Source organism: Ursus americanus, chromosome 28 (genome assembly GCF_024610735.1).
Source record: "Ursus americanus isolate L20-20 chromosome 28, mUrsAme1.1.p, whole genome shotgun sequence".
NCBI classification, from domain to species: Eukaryota; Metazoa; Chordata; class Mammalia; order Carnivora; family Ursidae; genus Ursus; species Ursus americanus.
In genome coordinates, this window is record NC_142154.1 from 26,779,426 (window position 1) to 26,802,367 (window position 22,942).

Below are 22,942 nucleotides of genomic sequence, written 5' to 3' on the forward strand. Positions count from 1 at the left end.
ACATCCTAACGCTTCTGACTTCACTTGTCCCATCCATAATGTGAACAGCGGCTGCCCCACCACCTCAGGAAAAGCCTAATAGGATTATGAAAGTACCCTAAAAAGACTAAAGAGGAAGAAATGGGTAAGAGCCCAGAACACTGGACTCCTCAAGAGATCAGGCTTGGTTCAGAAGGTCCGATGCTGCCATCCTCAGCCCATGCCGTGTGCCCCCCTGGGGCTGGCACTGGAGCAAGCCTGCCTTGACCCCTTGCTGCTTTTCCACCACTGCCAGGAGCCCTTCGTCTTTGCACGCCTCAGCCAGGCGCCCAAGGTGCTGTGCAGAGATAAAAATCCGGTGCCACTGTGCAGGCCCAGCTTCAGGGTGTTTATAGTCGTCTGGGAAGCAGCTGAGCAAACGTGAGAGACCTGGGGAAGGAGCTGAAGTTCAAGGTTAAGGCAGTCATGGAAGCAATCTGCCTGCAAACGTGTGAGCCTCCAGAGGGGTGAGCTGGAAGGACCTCAGGCAGCGGTCACAGAATACACAGGGGACAGAGGTGGGAGCCAGTATCATGTGTCTGTCCACTCTGGCAGGGGAGGTGGTGAGATGTCTGGGGAACCCTGGCAAGACCAGGTCACAAAGGCCCCTAATATGTTGCTGAGGAGTTGGAGTCCTGATCCGAAGCCATTGGGGAGCCCCCAGAGACTTCTAAGCAGAAGAGGGGCCTGACGAAATTGGCTTTTTAGAGAAATCACCCTGACAGCCAGGTGTGGAGGAAGGGGCAAGACTGAAATTCGGAGACCATTAAGGAGGCATAGCTCAGCTGTGTGAGGTTAAGGGTTTGAATCGGAGAGTGGAAGGGAGATGGAGAAAGGGACAAGCGGGAGAGAGATTAAAGGGCTACTACACTTTGCAGGACTTGGGAATTGATCATCACTGGCGGCCAGGTGTTGGGAGGGAGCACAGCAGTGGAGAAGACAAGCCGAAGAGGCGATAGTGATGGGGTTGCCAAGCCGGAGCTGCTGCAGGAGGAAGTTTCTAAGCCGGATACATGGACTTAGGGGGCGTCCTTCTGGGTATTGGTGGGAATTTCAGCCAAGGGTACGATCATCCAGGGATGGGAGGAGAGAGAAGAGCTCTGGGAAACACTGTCAGCAGGGACGGAGGAAAAGGAAGCCCAGGTGAATGAGAAGGTGTAGCCAGGGAAGCGGGAGGAGAACCCAGAGCCGCTGGTACCCTGCAGACCAAAGCGGGGGGCCTTGAAGAGGAGGGAAATGCCCAACACACTACACTCTGCCACACCAAGATAAACCGCATGACATTATCCATGAGACCTGGCAACAAGGAGGGGTCATGGGTACCCAAGGTGTGAGCGGCCCCACTGCTGTGGTGGGACTCACGGCAGATTCCAGTGGGTTCCAAACCTTCGCCTGGGAGAAGAGAGATGGCAATGACTTAAGGGAGACGCAGGTCAGTGAGGGATGTTTTAGAGTGAAGGAAATTGAGAAGGTTCTTGGGCTGAGAGGAAGTTCTGGAACTCAACTTCGCACAGCTTATGTATTTCAGGCTTGCTTCCTTACCTGAGGGCTGGCCCAGAGCGCGCGCAGTCAACATTTAAGGGACTGACATTTAGTCATGTTGTCCACCACCTCATGCTCTACCCTACGGGCCTCGTACCTGTTCTTTTAGGGTAGCTGGGAACCTCCCGCCAAAATGAAGCCAGTCCCAGGGAAAGCACAGCCAGTTTGCCTGTGAGCCCAGGTCCCCCAGAGATATCGGAGGTATTGGTTACTGCGTCTGGTCAGGAGGTTCACGTGTAGACCCCCCTCCTGGGGAGGAGGCAGGCTCTGACCCACCATGCTCCATGCCCATGGAGTTTGAGGGTGTAAGGCTGGATGAGTGAAGGGGAGGCTGGTCCCTCTGCTCCTGTTTTATCAACGTCTAAGCCTAGGAGGCGCTATTGTGCTCCCCGCATCATCCCCCAACCTGCACCTGTTACCCAGAAAGCCTTTCTTCTGCGCACCAATTCAAGACTGCTTTCAGCCCCTGCAAAGGGTCCTCACATTTCTTATTTCTTTCTTGTGGCTGAATCCCGGATTCCATGTCTTCCTCTTGCTGCTCTCATTTAACCCGGGGATAGGGGGGATTTGGAGGAAGGAGCCAGCAGCTATCTTGACAGAGAAAACTCATCCAAGAGTAGATCTGCTTCTTGAAGAAGTGCTTGGGGTCATCCCCCAGCCACCCAGTGCCCACCGTGTGTATTCCCTAGGCCAGCCTGCACCCTACTCCCCCACTGTGCCCAGCTGCAGTGTTCGGGGGGCACAGGCTCAGGCCTGGGTGTGTGCTGCTCCCTTCTCCCCTGCTGGTGGGCCTGGTTTCAGGGATGGCTCTGCAGAGAGCGAGAGTGCCAGCCTCCGCTCTGCTCACCAAGCAGTGAGCCAGGGGATCTCCCTCTGCCTGGAAAAGGGGTGCCTTTTTAAAATTTGCATAGAGGCATCTTATAGACCAGCAGGTGCTTCTGCCTGTATCCCCCAAGGTTCCGAAGCCCTAGAAGCGCATCAGACCCTTTCCCAGGGAGACAGGGTGGGGCCTTGTCAGGTGGGGCGGGAGGCCTTGCTGCCACCTGACTGAGACAGGGCCTGGAGCACATGCAAGGATCTCACTCTTCCCTCCTGCTGCCTAAAGCCTAAATCCCTTCTCCGGGGAGAGGGGAGAGGAGTCCTTCCAGAAAGCACAGTTTCTTGAGGGAAAAGATGAGGGTACCTGAGGTGAGAATGAAGAGGGACCTGAGGACCAAAGGGTTTACCTGTTTCTCCCTGAGCCTGTTTCTGCACCTGCAAGATGGCATGGGAGCTGGGCTTATAGTAAATACACGATGCTGTCATTGAGGTTTCGCTAAGACTTTGGCCTATCCCATGAGTCAGAGCGTCCTCGTCTCTTGAAGGCAAGGTTGGAATGAAGGGGGCTAAAAACCCTCAGTCCCAGGTGGGAAAGAGGCAGTTCCTTGGACCCTTGCTCAAAGCCCTTTGCAACTCTTGGGGGCAGGGTTGCAGGCCAAGGGGCTCAGGGGTGGGAGTGGGTGATAAAACAGCCCCTCCTCATTGCCCTGCTCTTGTCTTTCCCATGGAGCTCTGTAGCAGCCCTGGCAGGCAGGCAGCCTGGGGCACTAGTCCACCTTCGTCCTAGCCGTCCATGCTTCGAAAGGGAGAGAAGCAGGAAGAGGATCTGACTTCTGACTGCTACTATAATTCTCCTCCCTGTTGCATTTGGGCATGCGGTCTCCCTGTTTTCACTCGGGGCATTGTCACTTGTAAAATCCCTGTGGTTCCAGTGGGTACCCTAGGGAAGTGTGTGAAAAAGGCATATTCCTGGACCCTGCCCCCAGAGATTCTGATGTCTGGATCTCCATGTGAGCCCAGGAATCTGCATTCGAGACAGATCCCCAGATGTTGCTGATGCAGGGGGTCCTTGCGTGCATGTTGAGAAACACGGCCGTCACTGGATTGGTCAGCCTGTGGCAGGACAGCGTGGCCAGGTCCCTGTGTCCACGGACAGGGGGGCTTGGCAAAGGACGCTGCAGGGGAAAGCCCCCAGGTGGGGTGTCTCAGATCTGGGTTCTCATTCTAGTTTGGACTTGGACTTGGAGCAGCTGTCTCCAGACCACCATCTCCCCCCTCTGCGGTGGGAGGCTGGACCAGGAGGTGTTTCCACAGCCCTCTCCACAGTTGCCTTTGGCTGTTCTGTTTCTGTGGGCTGGGTTAGGAAGGAAAGGCTCCCGCAGAGGAGGGTGACATGAGCCGGGCCTTAGAGAATGGATCCCGGTTGGATGGGCCAGCAAGGAGGGCGGCAGGTAGCCCGTGCCCCAGCTGCTCCGCTTGTTCCTACGGTACTGCTTTAGTCCTACAGCCACTCAACTTCCATCCCTCCCAGAGCACAGAGGCCCCAGGTGTGATGTTTGCTGCCTGTTCCTCCCTCGCGGGGGTTGCTGGCGGCGTCTCAGGCCTGACCAGCTCCCTTCTTCATCCCCCAACCCCACATCCCCTGGGCTGCTGCCTTGTTTATAAAGAAGTGAGATTATTCCTTTTATATGAGGTTCCTAGAGTAGTCAAGCTCAGAAACAGAGTGTAGAATGGTGGTGACAGGGGCGGTGGGGAGAGGGACGGGGAGTTAGTGTTTAATGAGTATGGTGGAAAACTTCCGGAGATGGATGGTGGTGACGGTTGTGTGACAGTATGAATGTACTCAGTACCACAGTACACTTTTAAAAATGGCTAAACTGGTAAAATTTGTGTTACGTGTATTTTACCATAGTCTTAAAAGAGGAAAAAAGGAGAAGGAGGAACAGCAGGCGAAATCCTATCCAGACCAGGCCCTGTTCCCCTCTATCCTGGCCTGGACTTTTTGCTCTGGCAGCCTCACAATTGGGAATTTGGAGTGGATGTGGCTGGTGTGACATTTCAGAGGAGACAAACACCAAATTTCAGTGTCAGCACAGTTAGGTAAATTGAACAGCAACCAAAGAAACCAGGCCCATCTGTGGTTACACTGCCGGAGCGCACCATACAGAGTCAAAACGTCTGGGTCCAAATGCCAACTCGCCATCCGATGCCTGAGTGACCTGGGCAGCTTCCTTAATCCCTGTGGGCTTCAGCTTCCCTCTCTGCAAAGTGAGGAGCCACATGTGAGGAGGGCTGGCCCAGGGCCTGGCACTTATTGGTATATAGCAAATGGCAAAGGTGAGTTTCATGAAGAATCGGAAGATTCATATCATTTAACCCATCTCTCCGGCAGAGGGGAAACTGAGGCCCAGAGAGGGGATTTGACTTGCCCAAGGCCACACAACCAGTCCAGTACTGAGCTGTGACTTCAAGACATCTTGAACTTCATCCCAGATTTCTCTCCACCCACTTGGAGCTGTCTTGCAGTTAAGCATGGGTCCCCTAACTGGGAGGTCAGGAAGCCATGTGAGAAAGGACATCAGGCCGTCGCATGACCCTCTCTGTTGTCAAAGATGCCGCCAGCATCCCACCTACCTATTCCTTCATGAAAACAGGATAGTCTTTTATAAGGAGGAGGTGAATTTTATCAGCCAAGCCTTTCTGTGGTTTAAGTGTGGGTGGGGATCCATGGGCTTTCAGCAGCTTTGTTGAGTTCACGTGGCTGGTCTTGGACTGCAGCACGTGGGAGAAGAGACACCATGTGGTGTGAATTACCGTTAACTAGTCATCTTGGTTTAAAGAAGGGCCTCCAGACAAACGTACCGGGATCCTTTGAGACCAGCGTTTAAGTATTCTTTTTGGAGGGAGATGTAGTCTTGATGAGGAAACCTCTCCTGAAGGCAGCAGCATTGGAGTGAGTTACTAGGGGTTTTTAAGGAATTAGTCGTTCCCGTGTGCATTTGTTCATTCGCTCAAACCGCACAAGCGTTGCGTGTCTCTTCTATGTCAGGGATTAGGGGTAATGGAGAGAACTCAGTGTCTCTTGAGTCTTGACTGGGGATCAGGGAGCTAATCACCACAAGGTACGATGAGGTGCAGGACTGATTGACGTTCCAGTTGCTATAGGAACACCAAGGAAAGAGGCACTGAGCCCACGGAATGTGGGAGAACTTCACGGAGGTGACATCTGAGCAGAGGCCAGAGGACAGGAAGGTCTTTTCCAGGTAGAGAAGGGAAAAGGCCCTGCTCCTCAGCCCACAGGCCACGCTGCTCTAACAAGGAAACAACACACAAGGGCTTCAACAAGGCAGGGTCCATTTCTTTCTCATGGAAGGACAGGTGGGGTGAGCAGTTCAGCAGATGTGCTGGTGTGGGGCTGCTGGGGAGCCAGAATGCCTCCGTCTTGTCGCCCAGCCCTCCCTACCTGAAGACAGCTCACCACCATACCTACACATTCTAGTCTTCGGGAAGAGGGAAAGAGGAGGAGCTGCCTAGTACCTTCCACAGCTGGGAAATGTCGGCTGTAGCTGGGCGGCCACGCTAATTATCCAATTATTCTCTAAGAGAGAGGGGAGAGATTAGGGGGAGGGGGAGTGAACAGGCACATACAAGGACAAGGCAAAAGAGGAAAGAGCTCACGTGTTTGTAGATTTGTGGCACAGACGGGAGTGCAAGAGATACTCTGGAGAGGGAGATAGGCTTGAGGGTTTTTTCAAAGGATCAGAGTACATTCTGTATGTGCTGGGAGCACTGCAGAGTGTTGAGGTTTGTGGGGAAGGTTTGCATGGACGGCAAACCAGGAGCTGAGGCAGAGTGTGGTAGAGAGGGCATGTGGGCTGAGAAACACCCAGCGGGTGGTGAAGATGTTTTCCATTACTGAACAAGGAGGCAGAACCCCGATTCTGAGCTCTGGAATCTTCTCTGCTGGAGGGAGGGCAGGGGCTGGAGAGCAGTAACCATAACCTTTTCTCTCATTTCCTCTCCTCAGACTGTTCTGCGGATTGTGGTGCTTGGGATCTGGGATTATATCGAAAACAAAATAGAGGTAAAGGCCAGTGTCCATGCCCACCCCCCACGCTGGCCATCCTGGGAGCTGGAAAATGTCCCTCCGGTGGGAGCATCAAAAAGGCCTGCTCCTTCCACACTGGATGCAGGAGTCCCTGCAGCTGTGTTGTTGGGGTTGGGGGGAGGGGACAGGCAGACAGAAAAGTTCGTGGCAAAGGGACAGTCTAAAAATTCTCCTCAAAATTCTGCAAGATTTGAAAAGTTATTCTTGAATCATTTGGAAAAGCTTTGGGATGTGTCTTAAAACTAATGAGTCCACTCTAAAATGGCCCAGTGGTCAGAGGGCTGGGTGGGAAACCATCTAGGCACTTCTCAGCCTTGTTTCAGCGGAGCATCCAGCCACTCTGCTTCGTGTAAAGCCCAAGGAAGCCTGGCTGTCACTGGGAGTTTTGTGCACTTAGGACAAGGCAAGGTGGTCAGTGTCCACTGTCCACTTCTTCCTTACCCCCCCCCCCATCCACATTGTAGCCTCTTTGAGCCTAATGCTGGGAACAGACATAGAGGCCTAGCCCATGGAAGTCTAGATGAACCCAAGCTTGAGCAGGCAGACAGAAGATCAGGGCCCAAGGCTGAATTGTCCCATACTGGGCCCCCTCTTCTCCTAGCCCTGCTTCCCTGTGTGGTGAGAGACTCAGCATCAGATAGAAATAAGATGTGGGCTCTGGGCTCCTGCTGCCCAAGGGGAAGTGTCCTGCCTTCAGCTCCCACTGTCAGGGAGGGATTCAGGAAGGCTTGAACAGGGACCCTGGGACATGGAATACAGGCCGCATCCCAGGAAGGGACGAGACGCTGGGAAAAGATGCTGGGGGCAACCCCAGGCCATCTGAACAAAGGCTGGGGATGGGCTGAGGTCGCTTAAGAGGAAAGAGAGTGCTCAGGAGCCTGTCTAGTGGGGGGCGGGGGTCACTAAAGAGACTAAGGAGGGTCCGGAGAGACAGCCGGGGATAGGGGAGACCTGTTGTGGGCACAGGCCTCCTGGAGAAATCAGCCAGCACCAGCCACTTTGCCCAAGCTGCTTCTGGGACATTCAGGAAGGTGGCCCAAGGCACTGAAACCCAATTCCTCTCACAGGTGTTTGACGGGGCTGTGATCATCTTGTCCTTGGCCCCGATGGTGGCGTCCACCGTGGCCAATGGGCCCAGGAGCCCCTGGGATGCCATCAGCCTCATTATCATGCTCCGGATCTGGCGGGTGAAGAGGGTCATTGATGGTGAGTGGTCCAAAAAGAGTCAGCAGAGCTGGCAGGGTGGCAGGTGGTGCTACAGAGCCTGGAGCTATCAACTAAGAGAGGAGAGAGACCACATGATATGGGGTGGGAGGGAAGGATGAATCAGCCAGCCTCCGGGATTGGAGGACGGAGACTGCTGGCACAGAGAGACCAAGCCTGTCACCGCTCATTCAGTGTCACGTGTTCGGGAGCTGTACACACTGCCCAGATGTCCCATGCAAACACTTGAGCGTCCATTCCAACATAACTGTTTATCGTATGTGCGGACAGCCAGGGCCTCACATGAGAGCTCACAGCAGGGCCTGCGATTCTGGAACACCAGCATCGTACATCCTGAGTGGATGCACGCCTGCCCCTGGCTCCCCCCGCCCTCAGACTCACCACTGGCTTTGTCTAGGTTACTGGTCAAGGTGCTGCTCCCTGCAGGGCCCATCTACCCTCTGTGTCCAACAAGGGGTGCCCCACCCAAGCCTGTCAAGCCGCAGACAACTCGAGAATGTTTCTGGGGGAGGTGCTGGCTTGGTCTGGGTTTTGGCTTGTTTTAATCGGTTTTAGTGACGCATGCTCCCGTCCGGGCCTCCATTCCCAGAGAGTGTCTGATCCGCTCCACTCTCTCACTGCCTTTGCTACCATCAGAGGCAAAGCCCACCCTCCCCACGGAGTCACCTCATTTAGAGAGCTGTGCCCTGACCTGGGTGGTTCATCTATTTCCAGAAGTTGGTGACAGACCCGAGTGTGTCCCCCCAAGGAGGGACACCTGGGTGAGAAAAGACTGGAAACCTCATCCCTGAAGAACAGGGCAGAGTACTAGGATGGGGTAGCCTGGGATGGGGAAGAGGGAGGAGCCAACACTGGGTTCCAGAGGTGGTCTTGGACCTCCCAGGACATGACAGGGAGGCCCACCTCACCTCAGCCAGACTAGGCACAGAGCCACAGCAGATGGGCTGGTCTGCCTCTCTAGGAGGTGGGCTTCTGCGGGAGTGTGGGCAGCCTGAGCCAGGTGGTCGCGTGGAGGGGCAAGGCATAACAAGGAGGTTGTACAGATGATGATTCCCAAGCTTTTTTTAAATAACAAAACTCTTTCTTCTGCAAACTTTTATGCAGCTCTCCAGTGTGGAAGATAGATTAAAAGTGGAGTGTTTTGGTTGACTCGGAGTAGTGGGCCAGAGCCCACCTCCTTGCCCTCTCTCTTCTCTGGGGGGCATCTCTAAGGACCTTCTGGACCTCTGGAGTGGTTTAAACCACTGGGATAGACTGTTAAGAGTATAGACTGTGTAGTAGATAGACTCTAAAGTCACTCTGGCCCTGAATTTTGGTTGCGAAGTCAGAAATTGTGGCAATGAGAATATCCCAATAGCACTTGCTGAGGAGTCAGGGGGAGGGGATGAGGCAGAAGGACGGCCTCTGGGGTCTCTCATCCCCTGGCAGGGCACCCTCTCCCTAGTCCCCACCCCCACACCCCACCCAGTTAGCACTGTGGGGTGTGATGTCTTGTCAGGGAGCTAGCTCCTAATCCAGAATCTTCATCAAACTGGAATGTGATTCACATGTCCAACTTTGGAAGGTCCAAACTGGGAAGTCTCTGAGAGGTCATCTAGTCCATTCCTGTCGTTTGATAGATGGGGAAACTGAGGCCAAGAGGGATAAGGGTCACACAGAAAAGCAGGCTATGAGCCCAAAGTGGAGCTCAGGCCCACTGGCAACCACCAGTGTGCTCTTTATCTGTTCACTCAGCCCCATCTGCTCAGGCCCTGCCCTTGGCTCCATTCACGAGAACATCCTTTCCCTTCAGGGTAGGAACAGCGCCTTCTGGCTCTTCTCTGCCAGCTGTGAACAGCTGGACACCCTCACACTGATGGATCCTGACAGCACATTGTGAATGCTCTTCCCACTTTTTCCTGACATAGCAGGAGCGGCTGTGCCCCCGGAAGCCTCAGGACAGGGATGTGCTGCGGGAACGCGTGGGTGTTGATTTGCTTGTCTCACCCTGGGTGTGAACTGGCTTCAAGCAGAGATCTGAGGAGGCAGAAGCGGCTGGGTCCAGCCTCTGGACCTGGAGACAGGTCTGCAGGATGTGTGGGCTGCCCTCCAGTTGAGAAGCAAACCGGAGAATTCTGCTTTCTCTGCTCTCCGTGGTCCCTGCGGCAGCCGGAGAATGCCCAGAGGGTAGGAGCCACGGGTGGGAAGGGACTCGAAGAGTGGAGATGTGGAGAGTTGTAGAACACAGCAGCAAGAGACGCATGTGACTGAAGTTTCTGACAAGTCAGGAAGAGCTGGGTTCTGTGCTTGAGAAGAGCGTGAAGGCCAGAGGCCAGGGTCCGCTCAGGAGTTGATACTGAGAACTCACAGAGCCCGGAGAACTGCCCAAGGGAGGGGCCTGTGGGGCTACCACTGGCTGCAAGATCTGGAGCCCTCCAACCCAAGTCTAGGCTCTCTCTTCTGGGTCGATAGGACTGTCCTTGAGTAGCAGAGACCAGAATAACAGTGACTTAAAGCAGAAGCCTCTTTCTGTCACAGGAAAGTCTGCAGGTCGGTAGTCCCTGCTGACATGGCGCTCTTTGCAGTCGAGATTCCAGGCTCCTCCTATTTGTTGCTCTGCTGTACACCGTCTACTTTCTAAAGTCCCCCCATGGTCCAGGGTGGCTGCTGCAGGGCCAGCCATCATATCCTCAACTCAGCCACTGGGAAGAAGGAAGAGAGGAAGAAGATAAAGAGGCAAAAGGAAAGCCCCAGCTGCCTTTTCTCTTTAGACATCTTTATTGAGATAGAGTTCACACACCATGAAACACACATTTAGAGTGCACAATTCAGCGGCTTTTAGTATATTCCTAGAGTCATGCAAACATCACCAAAACCTAAGCTTAGAGCTTTTCACCACTTCAAAAAGAAAGCCAGAACCCGTTAGCAGTCACTGCACATGACCCTCCCAGCCCTAAGCAGACGCTGACCTACTTCCTGTCTCTGTAGATTTACCTCTTCTGGACTTTTCCTATAAATGGGACCACAGGACGTATGTTCTGTTGTGTCTGCCTTCTTTCACTGAGCAGAAGCATCTTCAGGGCTCATCCGTGTATAGCATGTGTCGGAGTTTCATTCCTTTTTATTGCGTCGTGCTCTTTTGTATGGACGGACCACGTTTTCTTCATCCACTATCAGTTGCGGGACATTTAGTTTGTTTGCACTTTTGACTGTTGTGAACATCCATGGCCACGCTTTTGTGTGGAGGTATGTTTTTGTTTCTCTGAGGTGCCTGGGCATGGACCCGCCGAGCCCTGTGGTCACTGTCTTAGCCATCTCAGGAACTGCCCCGCCGTTTTCCAGAGCGGCTGCCCCATGTTACTTTCCCACCAGCAGTGAGTGAGTGAGGCTTCCAGTATTTCCTCTTCCTCATCCCTGCCGGCTCCCGGAAGCTGCCGCATGACACCTGCCCTTGCCTCCCAGGGTCCAGACTGTGGTCTCACAGCTGCCCGCGACTGTGCAGGAGACTCGAAAGTACAGCCCTTGCTCCAGGCAGCTGTGCACGCAGCCAGAATGAAGGGTGCCGTCGCTAGGACAAAGGAGGAAAAAAGAACTCTCGGTCACTGTGGGTTAGGGTTCTAGCCCTCTTATACTGTCTGGGTGCTGTGGGGTGCCTAGACATCCCCCAGCCCCCGCACCCCCCGCTCCTCTAGGAACTGCTCCCGACTTGCACCTGGGGCTGGCTGGCTGCTGGGACTGGCCCCTCCCCAGCTTAAGCCCTGCTACTGCCAAGTTCTTCACGGAGCTGTCTCTGTCTTCCAGCGTACGTCTTGCCGGTGAAGGTGGACATGGAGATGGTCATCCAGCAGTACGAGAAGGCCAAGGTCATCCAGGACGAGCAGCTGGAGAGACTGACGCAGATCTGTCAGGAGCAAGGGGTAACGCCCTGCCCCTTCCGGTTCTGTCCAGGGCCGAGGGCCCCACTGGTGCCTAAAGCTGCAGGAGGCCAGAACTGCAGGGCTCCCAAGGACACGTGGGGAACCTAAGGCCCAGAGAGTGGGAAACCAGTCTCTTAAGGTCACTCCTGCTCAGCCTAGCCAGGCCTGGGCTCAGCACTGACTCCCAGGCCAGGGTGCTTTTTCTTTGCACCACAGCGACCAGTCAGCTCTCCAGCCTGAGCCAGCCGAGTCACCGACTCAGTTCATCAGAGTCTTCTCCACACAGTGGTCTCTAGAACAGGGGACAGCTTCTGTCCGCAGAGGTTGCTGGGCACCACGGTGGGCCAGTCACCAACCGGGACCCCCAGATACCCCCAAAGAGGTGTTAGCAGTTCTCCGTGCCTTCCAGGAGCTGTGGGAAGACACAGAGGTGATGGGCCCTGTAAGGCCATGCTCAGCAGAGCCAAGGGGGTGGACAGCTGGGTCCTGCAGCAAGGCGACAAAGCTCTGTGGAAACACAGCCTCCAGGGAGGGAATGTTCTGATACCTGGTGTGCAAGGTGGGAATGCCATAGAGGCGACCAGCTAGCAAAGTGGTGGAAAGTGTGGAGGAGGATATATGAAATGACCTATGTGGTCATTCTGGCCTCTTCATTAGATTCTGGGGAGAGCAGGGCTACTGCCCCTTGCTCTATGAGCCACATAAGCTCTGCCCTCCACCCTTAGTCCCCAGGGCCAGTCCAGGCATAGAACGTCCCAGCTACTTATCCCACGTGGGGCTGAGCGCTCCTGGCTTGCAGTGCAGTGAGGACGGACTGTCCACCGCATACCTCCTTCATCTCATACACAAACACTGACGGAGTCAGGTGGAGTCACCTGCCATTCTGACAAGCCCTGTGCCATCCCGTCGCTTCGTTTTGGTTGTGCTATGCCCCATGCCTGAACCCTTGCCCCTTCCCAGCCCTACCTAACCAATTTGTGTAGCCCGTAAGTCGTGGCTTTTCCACTAAACACAGCAACCCCCTCCCGCAGCAGTCACTGCTCCCTTACCCCCCAGCTCTGCCATGGGCCTCCACAGAGCACTGGGCACCCGCTCCTGCGGGCTCTGATTATCTGCACCCGAGACCACTTCTCCCACTGAATGGGACGCTCCCCCAGAGCAGGCCTCCTCTGACTCATGTTTGCCCACAGCCCCACGCCTGTACATGGGAGGTCTCCTGGCTCCTCCACCCCAACCTCTCCTAGCTGGAGGAAGAGCTGGAGGGAGTGGAAATCTGTGGAACGTCACCACAAATTGATCCTTGGAAATGACCCACGGGAACAGGCACACTGAGTCTTGAAAATCATCTCCTTGGAATGTCTGTCAGGGAACCAAATCTTTTTTCTGCTTTGGGAACACCATGGCCTTTCATTTCAGCACAAAATGCTTATGAGTGACGAGGGGACATCAGGGGACACAGCCCTCAGGAGCACATCCTCCATGGGGTCCTGGGTGTGGGGCAGTCTTTACAGGGTTGCAGACCCGGGAAGACCAGTGCTCTAGTCCCTGAGTGGTTGACATCAGCTTCATTCTCACCCGTGCATCTGGCTCGCCAGCACCATCCCGACCTGTGCTGGGCACTGGGGGCACTGTCGTGGAGAGGATTTGGCCCCTACCCCCAGGAGGCTCTGGGTGACTCGAGACTGGCAGGCCCATAAATAAACAGGGGCAGTCTGGTGCATTCATGCTTCAGCCGGGAACAAGTCTGGGGTTCTGCACGCCGGGGGGGCAGGGAAGTGGATGGGTTTTCAGAGGAGCCGACTTTGGGTAGAGCCCTTGGAAAAGGGTGCCGGGCGGAGGGGACAGATGAGGCATTAGAGGGTGTTGTACCAGAGGAGCTCAAGGCCATTCAGGGTATGAGCAGAGAGAGGAAGGAGGAGGATCTGGAGGCAGGCTTGGGAAGGGCCTATGTGGCTGACCTGGGAATTTGGGCTCCACCCCGTAGGGAAGGGGGAGGCTTGGGGTGTTAGAAGCAGGGGTCGAAGGTCTGCTCAGGGTGGAGTTTTTGATGGATCTGTCTGCCTGTGTTGGAGGTCGGATGGGTGAGGGCGAGGAATGGAGATAGGAAGCCTGGGTTGAGAGGCTGTCGCAATCACCCAGGGGAGAGTGGCCTAGGTTTGGGGCAGACAGAGGTCTAGAGGAAGAGGGGAGAGGACAGATGCGGGTGTCATCCAGGACCCCGCTGGAGCTTGGTCAGGCAGCTGTCAGTCTGCTGTCTGATAGGAAAATGAACACTACGCTGCTGCAGCGGGCCACGTGACAGCCGCGGACGGGTGCCACAGCTGCCCTTCATAACCCCACAGCTTCCCAGCCAGCAGGCAGCAAGCTGAGCCTCCCGCAGGCCTCACAGGAATAGCTCGTGCGCCGCGGGGCGGAGAGAAAACCCTCATGGCAACCTCACCCTCAGTGCTTTCCACCAGGACCCCCGTCCTGAGCCCCCAGAGACCCCACATGTGGCCTCCTTCCCAGGGGTCCTGGCCAGAGGGAGACTCCCTTGGATTCTGCACAGGAAAGAGCTAATAAATAAAGACAGATTCCCTCTAGGTAGTGACATCTGGAAAAGAGATGAACAGAAACAGACCATTTTAATTTAAAAAACACCTGAAGCCTGTCGTCTTAGTTGAGAAAGGGCCAGCTGGGCTGGAATCCCAACGAGCCACAGGGAAGGCGAGAGGGGGCCCGGTAAGAGCAGAGAGACCAGGACTGCTGCTCCCCCAGAGCTGAGTGGTGCCCACTCCACGTGGACACCTTATTTTCAGTTCTATTTTAGGACCAGTTTTGAGACTTGACTGGGTTACAAATACCTTATAGAAATCAGAGTGCCAGCTCATGACATGTCAGGGACAGCCAAACACTTCGAGAAAAGAGCACCTGGAACGGTTAAGAATAGATTTTAGGAACAGACCTGGGTACAAAGCCAGCTTGGCCACTTATGGGCCTTGTGGCTTTGGTCACTGGTGGGACCTGTGTGGCCCTTGGTTTTCCTAATCTGAAAAAGAGGAGTAGTAATAAAATATTTGAAGGATGGTTGTGAGATGGTGTAGCCTAAAGCCTGACCCATGATGAATGCTGACTATGCCAGCCCACCCCCTCTCCCCCACATACACCCATTTGTTTTACAGACAAGATGACTGAGGAGTGGGTGACTTGCCCAAGAGCTCATGGCTAGCTGAGGGCCTTCAGAGCCAGGAATAGACTCAGGTGTCCTAATGGAACACTGTTCTTTCCCAGCCCACCCTGCTTAGGGTCCTGTTCGATGTCATTTTTTACACATGTCACTTCTCGGTCCTCAGTGAAGGCTGGCCAGATTATGCACCAGGATAGCTTTAAACCACAGCCTAGTGCGGCCCTCGAACAAGCATGGATGCAACTGCACTCAGCTGTCTCCGTGGCATTTCCCAAGAGTCTCTTGCTGCTACCCACCTCCGTGCCACCCCCAACCCCCTTCCAGGTCATTCTAGTCCTTTTTGTCAAAAACTCCTGCTCTCTCTCTCCCTGCTGGAATTCTCAGTTTAATAAAGCAATTTTCACATCAAATTCATATGTGCTACCTTAAACCCTGAAATTTACCGAAGTTCCCATGAAATGTTTAGAAACTCGGTTTAAGTGAAACAATCAATTTGCATTCATCCTGCTCTCTCCCTGAGGTGTATCTGTATAAACATTTCCCAAGACTTTATTCATCTTAGCTCTTTTTTAAAACCAACTTTGTTTTTTAGAATGGTTTTAGATCTATAGAAGAGTTGTAAAGATGGTACAGAGTTCTCATGTACCCCACACCCAATTTCCCCTGTTAACATCTCACATTAGTATCGTGCGTTTGTTACAATTAATGAATCAATATTGGTATGTTATTATTATTAAAGTCCATACATTGTTCCGATTTCCTTAGTTTTTAGCTAATTGTGTTCCGGGATCCCATTGAGGACACCGCATTACATGTGGTTATCATATCTCTTTAGGCTTCTCTTGGCTATAAAAGTTCCTCAGACTTCTGTTTTTGATGACATTGACCATTTGGAGTACCATTCAGGTATTTTGTAGGCTGGCCTATGACTGGAATTTGTGCGATGTTTTTCTCATGATTAGATTGGAGTTATGGGTTTTGGGGAGGAAGATCATCCCATCCCATCCCATCGAGGGTACCTACTATCAACATGTCTTCTCACCATTGATGTTGACCTCACCTGGCTGAGGTAGTGTTTGTCAGATCTCTGCTCTGTAAAGTTACTCTGTTTTATTCATCTTAGCTTTTTTAGAAAGCTTAAATTGCTTGTCACTGTGACCCTGTAGAGACTCTCGGGTGACATAGTTGGCTGGTTTCTTGCATGAATGTCTTGTACATTTGATCTGTGCCATGTGGCAGTTCCTTTCTTACCACAGGCCACACCCAACATGCCCAGAACCACCTTATGTTATAAATGAAAGGGTCCTTAGAGGGCATCTGGCCCAATCCTAGATTCAGCAGATGGGGCTTTCTGAGGCACAGAGAAGGGGAGAGGTGTGCCCAACAGCACACAGCAATTAGGAAAAGAGGATGGAAACAGGTCTCTCAGGGCTCATTGCAGTGCTTCCCCCTAGGCCACACTGGCCTCTGGTCTTTGCGGGGAGACAGGATACAGTGTTTCCCTCATTTCTATCATCTCTTCTGACTGCTGGGCTCACCTCATCCTTAACAGATTTCTCCTGGAAATCTGGGGCCAACAGAGTAGTTGGGCAGTCTTACTTTCCAAAGCCCTGGCTGGCCTTCAGCGGCCTGCTTCCAGATTGTGCGCTTCTGGGATGGAAGCAGATAGCCTCAGACCCTCTGTGGAAGGTTCCTCCCCATTCACTTGTATTTTGCTCTCTGTCTGGATCCTGGCCAGATTTTCTTAGGAGTTCATCTTGCTGGTACACAGACGGATTCCAGAGGCGGGATGCTAGTTATAGTCCTTCGGAGACATGGTGTGAGTTTTTTGTCTCTGTACTGGCTGCTTCAGAAATTAAAGCTGTTTGAGATGCAGTGGTTAAGTCACTGCAATGATAGATTCTTCCAGCTCATCTTAAGAAACCACTTCTGAGGTTTTATGTACAGCTGTGTGCAGGATCTAGCTCTAATTTTGAAACATAGTCTGAAGTCCCCGTTGTACCTGCTGTTTGCCCTGTAAGCTTTGCCTTTGGCCTAGAGTTAATGGGATCCAGCCTGTTTCACTGTCAAAATGTACTTCTCTTCTCTGCTGGGTCCTGTGGGAAGGATGGAAGGAAGTTAATTTCTCTTTCCTCAGCACCATTCACCCTGAGACCATTAGCAAAAACCCAGGTATCTAGGGTGACTTGAGGCCCAGCCTGCAAGGAGGCCTATGGAGCTCTGTGAACCCCTTAGGACAGCCTTAGGCCTTGGGCCAGCACCTGAATAAAGAGTCCTCTGTGGGGGCAGCCTGGAGGGGTGGAGGGAGTCCGCTTAGACAAGGAGCCAGCAAGCGAGAGTCTAGCCTCTGTTCCACCAATGACTAGTCTCCCCCTTAATCCCTGGGTCTCAGGTTCCTTGTTAGAAAAATGAAGGAAACAAGGTTTATGTCACGAGGGTGCTGTAAGGATCAGACTAATTCAAGTAACATAAAAAGTCTGGTCTACTGGAGTCTTTCAGTAAATGTAAAACAAGGGAAAGAGAGCAGGTAAAATAATACTAAATCACTCTTGTGATGGTAGGCACTTACAAATGCGCTCCCTGTGTTTCAGCTTCCTTTTACCTTCTGGTCAGAGCGGGTAGGCTAGGTATTATTAACCCCGTTATAGATGGAAAGACAACGTCTGGGAGAGGCTGTTGCTTTCCCAGGGTCTCAAAGTTTGTGGTGGAAGGGCTGGGATGGAACTCGGCGTCAGTGTCCGTTTGCCTACACCAGACATAGGGTGTCTGTACAATCACTGTTGGGAGTGACACAAGCAGCTGCATCAAATCCAGAAATCGCAGTGGCCTAACGCAAGAAGAGTCTGTCACTCAAATCACAGCCCAGTGCAGGTTGCCATGGACATTCGGGGATGGGCCACCATTCCCCAGTCACTCTGGCCTCCAGGCTCCTCCTGTTTTGTAGCTGCTGCTTCTAAGTCCTTGGGGCTTTCTCCCTTCAACAGGGGAGAAGCAGAGAAGGGGAGAGTAGAGAATTGTGCGGTTAGCTAGGCTTCTGCCTCCATTTCGTAAGTGGGCCTCAGTTAGACTGTCACACTTGAGGCACCTGAGGCAGACAGAAGTGGTCTGTGTGCCCAAGAGGAAAACAGTCACCTGAAATGAGGCCCATGGGCTCATGACGTTCTCTACCCCTTTCCTTAGTCCCATGGGCACAATCACATTTAGTAATCCTCCCTGGGTGATGCAGGTCTCCCTGGCGCTTTTCTGGGACAAACAAGATGATAATCTTGACCCCAAGCAACAAGCATTTTTGGTGGTGGTAGGCAGTGGGGGGAGGGGTAGCGTCCTGCTCCACCCCCTCCATCCTCTCCCCCTCCAGCCCCCGCCCCCTCCATCCACTCTACTTTCACGGGCAGGGGGTCATAGTTCACTTGTTAGGTGGTGGGAGGTGACTTGGGGGCCTTGCTCTGCACCCACAGCTCCGTGGTCCTCAGCACCCCTGAGAGAAGGCCCATGGCTGCACAAATTCTCACCTTTGAGGCTGGGCCACCAACTCAGAGAAGGGGCCTCTGTGGCCATCAGGAGATTAGAAACTGCAGAAAAGGAGTCGTACCCTGGTTCTGGGGGTAGTGCTTGATGCTGACTCTTTCCAGAGAGTCCCCTCTTTGTTCCTGCAGAGGCCACAAGTCCCCAGCTCGGCACAATCGCCTTTGTTACCTGGATTATCCAAGATCTCCACCGTGGGAAGGGAAGTGTGTGTGTCTGTGTGTGTGTGTGTGTGTGTGTGTGTGTGTTTAAGCATGGGAAGTGATTTGTAAAACAGCCGATAGCTTTAATGACAAGCCTATTTAGCTGATAAAATTAGCCATCAGAGGAATAACTTATGTTATCCTTTTGCCATAATTTAAATTTATGGCCAACTACCAGTCATCCTCACAATGGATGGAAAGGGGCCAAGGTTGAATTCAGCTTCCCCTGCTCCTAAATCATTAGTTTGCAACTGTCTCCTGATTTTTATTGTTACCAACAATGGCAAAACTAATGGAAATAAACATTGGACGCCATCCCAATCGCAGATAGGTTTGAAGGCAGGGCATTCTGTGCAGACAGCACTAATAGGATGGAAGAAAATTATTGCTGTTGCATTAGATACCATCGAGCTTCTGGCCGGAGTGTGCATTGATCAGGCCAAGGCTGTGTCAGGTGTGCTCCACAAACCAGACCATTAAAGGCAGAGATGGCCTGGGTGTGCCGGCCCTGCCGCCCCAGGGGTCTGGCCCCACCTGGGCAGGCACTAAAAGCCCAGCCCCAGTGGAAGGGGCCTGACTGTAATGCGCACTGAGGGCTTCCCTGTGGATCCTGGCCGGTCTGGTCAGGTTATCCCATAGAAATACTTAGCTAATGATGTGCCTTGAGAAGGGCTGTGGCTGCACTTTCATTCTTCCTGAGTCTCAGGATGGTCTTTATTTCCCCCAAGCCAGTTTGCCAGTGGAAAATGTGCTTCATTTGTCCTCAAAGCCCCCATGTGCCTTCACCCCTGGAGGCCCATGCAAGCCCTGGAGAGCCCGAGTGTTTCTTCTTACCTGTTTTCCACAGTTTGACTGCAGAGTGTTGGGGTGGGATTTTGTGTTTATCCTGCTTAGGATTCTGAGTTTCTTGAATTTGTGGATTGATGTTTTTCATTAGATTTGGAAAGTTCTTGGCCACAATTTCTTGACTGATTGCTTCTGTTTCATCCCTCCATCCTCCTTCTGGAGCTCTGGTTGCATGTTAGACCCTTGGATTGTGTGTCCCATCTTAGACCCTCTTCTGTTCACTCATTCTCACTTTTTTTTCCTTTTCTGGCCATAAGTTTCAATATTTGTCTATAGACCTATCCTCAAGTTCAACAGTCTTATCTTCTACTATGTCCAGTCTGCTGCTAAACCCATCCAGTGGAATACTCAGTTTCAGATATTGCAAGTTGAGGTTCTAGAAGTTCCATTGTATTCCTCTTACAGGTTCTGTTTCTCTGCTGAAATGCTACATCCATTCTGTTCATCTTTCCCCCTACTTTAACATATCAATCACAGTTATTTTGAAGTCCTTATCTGCTAACTCAAACAGGACATAGGTCAGCTTCAACGGAAATTCTAAGCAGCCTCAGAATTGCTTTATGTCTTGATAATCAATTGCTTTTTTTTGATTATTTGCATGAATAGTAATTCTTATTGTGTGCCACACACTGTTGATAATGTGTTTTAGAGATTCTGGATTATGTTATCTTTCTGTAAAGAGTTGGCCCTCTGGGAATGGGGCATTTCATCAAGGAGCAGGAGGCGGCCCTCAAGACAAGAGCTACCTGTCACTTGTACTTTATTCCCTTCCGACTGGGGTCCCAGAGCCAGCACAGGGCTTGTCATAGACAAGTTCAGCTAGTCCATTTGTTTTATTGAACACACAGTAAAACTGAGGCCCAAAGAGGAAAAGGGACTCACCCCAAGCCCGAGTGAGGGAAGGCGATGGGCTGAGAACTCAGGCTCCTGCCGCCTCCAGCCCTTGCTTTTTCCCCACTTGGGAGCCTCCTGTGCTGTCCTGGCTGCTGTCACCATCTAGCTCTCTGTATTCTGTGCGAGCTCAGTCTCTTCCATCTTGCCCCTGAAGCTTCACCTTGACACAAAGTCTGTGAAGCCAGAAGCCAGAGGCCTGGGTTCTGGGCCCAGCTTCACTTCTGATCCGTCCTGTCGCCTTAGCTTTTCCCCGACCCTGTCTCCCAGGACAGAGGCTCCTTCCCACCCTAGAGCCCCAGTTCACCCACTGACTAATGAGGTCCTGGTATCCTAGCACCCCCGACAGCCCTTCAGTCAGCTGGCGAAGCAGCAGCCAGGCTCGGAGGGTCCCAGCATCCTGCCAGCCCCCTGGAGCTGAGCTGGGCTGAGCCATGAGCCACTGAGCCACCTGCAGTTCCCTGTAAGGAATCCATCATTCCTCCTCAGGGCTGGGGCTGAGCGCATCGGGCTACCCACACCCTCTGGCGCTTGGAGAAGTATGTCCCTCTCCTTCACCCATTCCAATTCATGCCCATGCTGACACTTTGACCTCCTAAACAGTTCCCTTACCCTCTGTCTTCACTGTCTCCAACCCAGTCCAAATTCTGGTCATCAGGCCTGGCTTGCAGAAGTGGGATCCCGGCGGCTAGTCCCACCTCCACCCTGGCCCATCTCCGTCCGGTCCTTCTCTGCTCTGCTGCCAGCACAGCCCTTCCAAAGTGCTCATCTGAATGACTGCAGTGCCTCCTCCAACACTCTGCCCTTCTCTTCAGAAGATTTCAGTGGTTTCTTGTCGCTTTTTTAAAAACAGGCTAACTTTCTTGTAGCATCTTACTGTGGCTAACGGGCTCTGCCTGGTGTGGCCCCTGCTGACCTCCCCAGCCTCTCTCACCTGCCAGTCCTCTGTCTTGCAGACACACCAGGCCTCCCCTGCCACGGTGCCACCCAGTGTCAGCCCTTGAGACTGTCAGGAGAGATTTACTGCAGTGCAGCAGACACTCCCCCCTTATTTGGGGCCACTGAGGAGTCACTTCCAAGCTGGGAGAGGCATTCCATTCCAAAACACGTAACAGAGTTTTAACAAAGCCCTCACCATGCTTTACCTGAATGAGTGAATCCATGCCTGCCTAGGAGAATTCCCATACGCTTGGGGTTCATATCTCTAGCCTAAAACTTGTTTTAATACATGTGCCTATGTCTGCACATGTGAGCTTGGGGCTGGGCAAGCCCTGGCCTCTGGCTGTCTGGCCTGAATTCCAGTGGGACACTCATGGGCAGCTCTGGATCAATTACAAGTTATCAATAATGCATCTGTTCAGAGTGGCCTAGGAGGCCATTAGCTGGGCCTGCTGCCCTGATGAGCTGCCTTGGAGAAACTGGGCTACGTATGCCCATGGGAAGTTCAGATCAGCCTGGGTAAGAGGGGGTCCTAGCCCCAGCAGAGCTCAGGAGGGTTGCCTCATGGGCCCTATGTGACCTCTGAGAACTTGCCGCCAGAGGGGTGGCTTGAACTCTCTCTCCCTGCACAGAAGGCCACCCCATAGTAAGCCAGCCTCACTTTCTCAGCCTCTGCAAACCATAGACCCATTTGAGTACTGGGTTATTGAGGTCCAGAGTCTGAACCTAGACTGAGAGCAGAGTTAGGGCTCAGTGTGTGAGCAAGTATAGGGCTCATGGTGTAACTACGGTTGGGGCTCAGTATGTGACCATGGTCAGAGCTTAGTGTGTGAGCAGGGTCAGGGCTCAGACTTTGTCTCAGCTTTGGGCTAGGATTGGGGCTCAGTCTGAAACCACAGAATTGAGCAAAGCTGATTAGTTTCATTCATTCATTCATTCATTTATTCAACAATATTTATTGAGTGCCTTCTCTATACCAGGCAGCAAAACAGACAAGACCCCTGCTCTTACAGGGACTATATTTTATTAAGGGCTGAAGGGTAGCAGTGGTGGGCTGGAGCTCTCACTCCTGAGAGCCAATTAAGTACACTTCGTCCCAGTTCTCCATGACATTGTGTTGGTAGTTCGAAATTGGCCATGTTGGGAGTATTTATACCACAGAGTTTAGCATAAACTACTCAGCAGGCTTTGTTTTGTTTTGTTTTTAACCAGTATACTATCACTGCGGTGAGAGAGAGGGAAAACCAACAGTCCTTAAAGAAAATGGTGGAGTGACCACACATATTTTTCTGATCTCCTTTCCCAAACTCCACTAAAATGATAACTTAAAAACCATAAACACATAAGAATTAAGAGAGTGTCTCTGTAAAGCCTGTCCATAAGGACAGAGAGGATAGAGATTTCAGTGGATTTGAAGAAAATGGACAGCGGACGAGAAAGGGGTGACACATCTACCAGACTGGAGAACTTATAACTCAAGCGTCTGCAGAGGATAGTGAGGGAGATGGGCTAATTCTCCCCCTCAGAACCCCTGAGAGTTTGGGAGGAAGGGGGTGAACAGGACACTGACAAAAGGGAGAGGGGTTGGCTAAATGCCTGTACACACAATATTTGAGCCCCATAGGCCCCCTCCCAATTCTGCACAGCCAGAAGACCACGCACCCCCACCCTACAAGAATCATAGAGGTTTGTTCTCTGGAGAAACTGAGCCAGAGAGCTCTGCAGGTGGGCCCTCGGTTAGGCAGGGGCCTGGGGAGAGGTGCAG

General features: G+C 52.7%; 1 protein-coding gene across 1 annotated transcript in view; it reads left to right on the forward strand.

Moving 5' to 3' along the window:
• Window positions 1-22,942, forward strand: part of TMEM266 (transmembrane protein 266) — a 120,576-nt gene that overhangs the window by 79,239 nt on the left and 18,395 nt on the right. Inside the window, exons 6-8 of the mRNA XM_045795111.2 lie at window positions 6,407-6,463; window positions 7,555-7,693; window positions 11,492-11,607. Coding sequence (XP_045651067.1) covers window positions 6,407-6,463; window positions 7,555-7,693; window positions 11,492-11,607 — 312 coding nt within the window. The remainder of the gene's footprint in view (window positions 1-6,406; window positions 6,464-7,554; window positions 7,694-11,491; window positions 11,608-22,942) is intronic.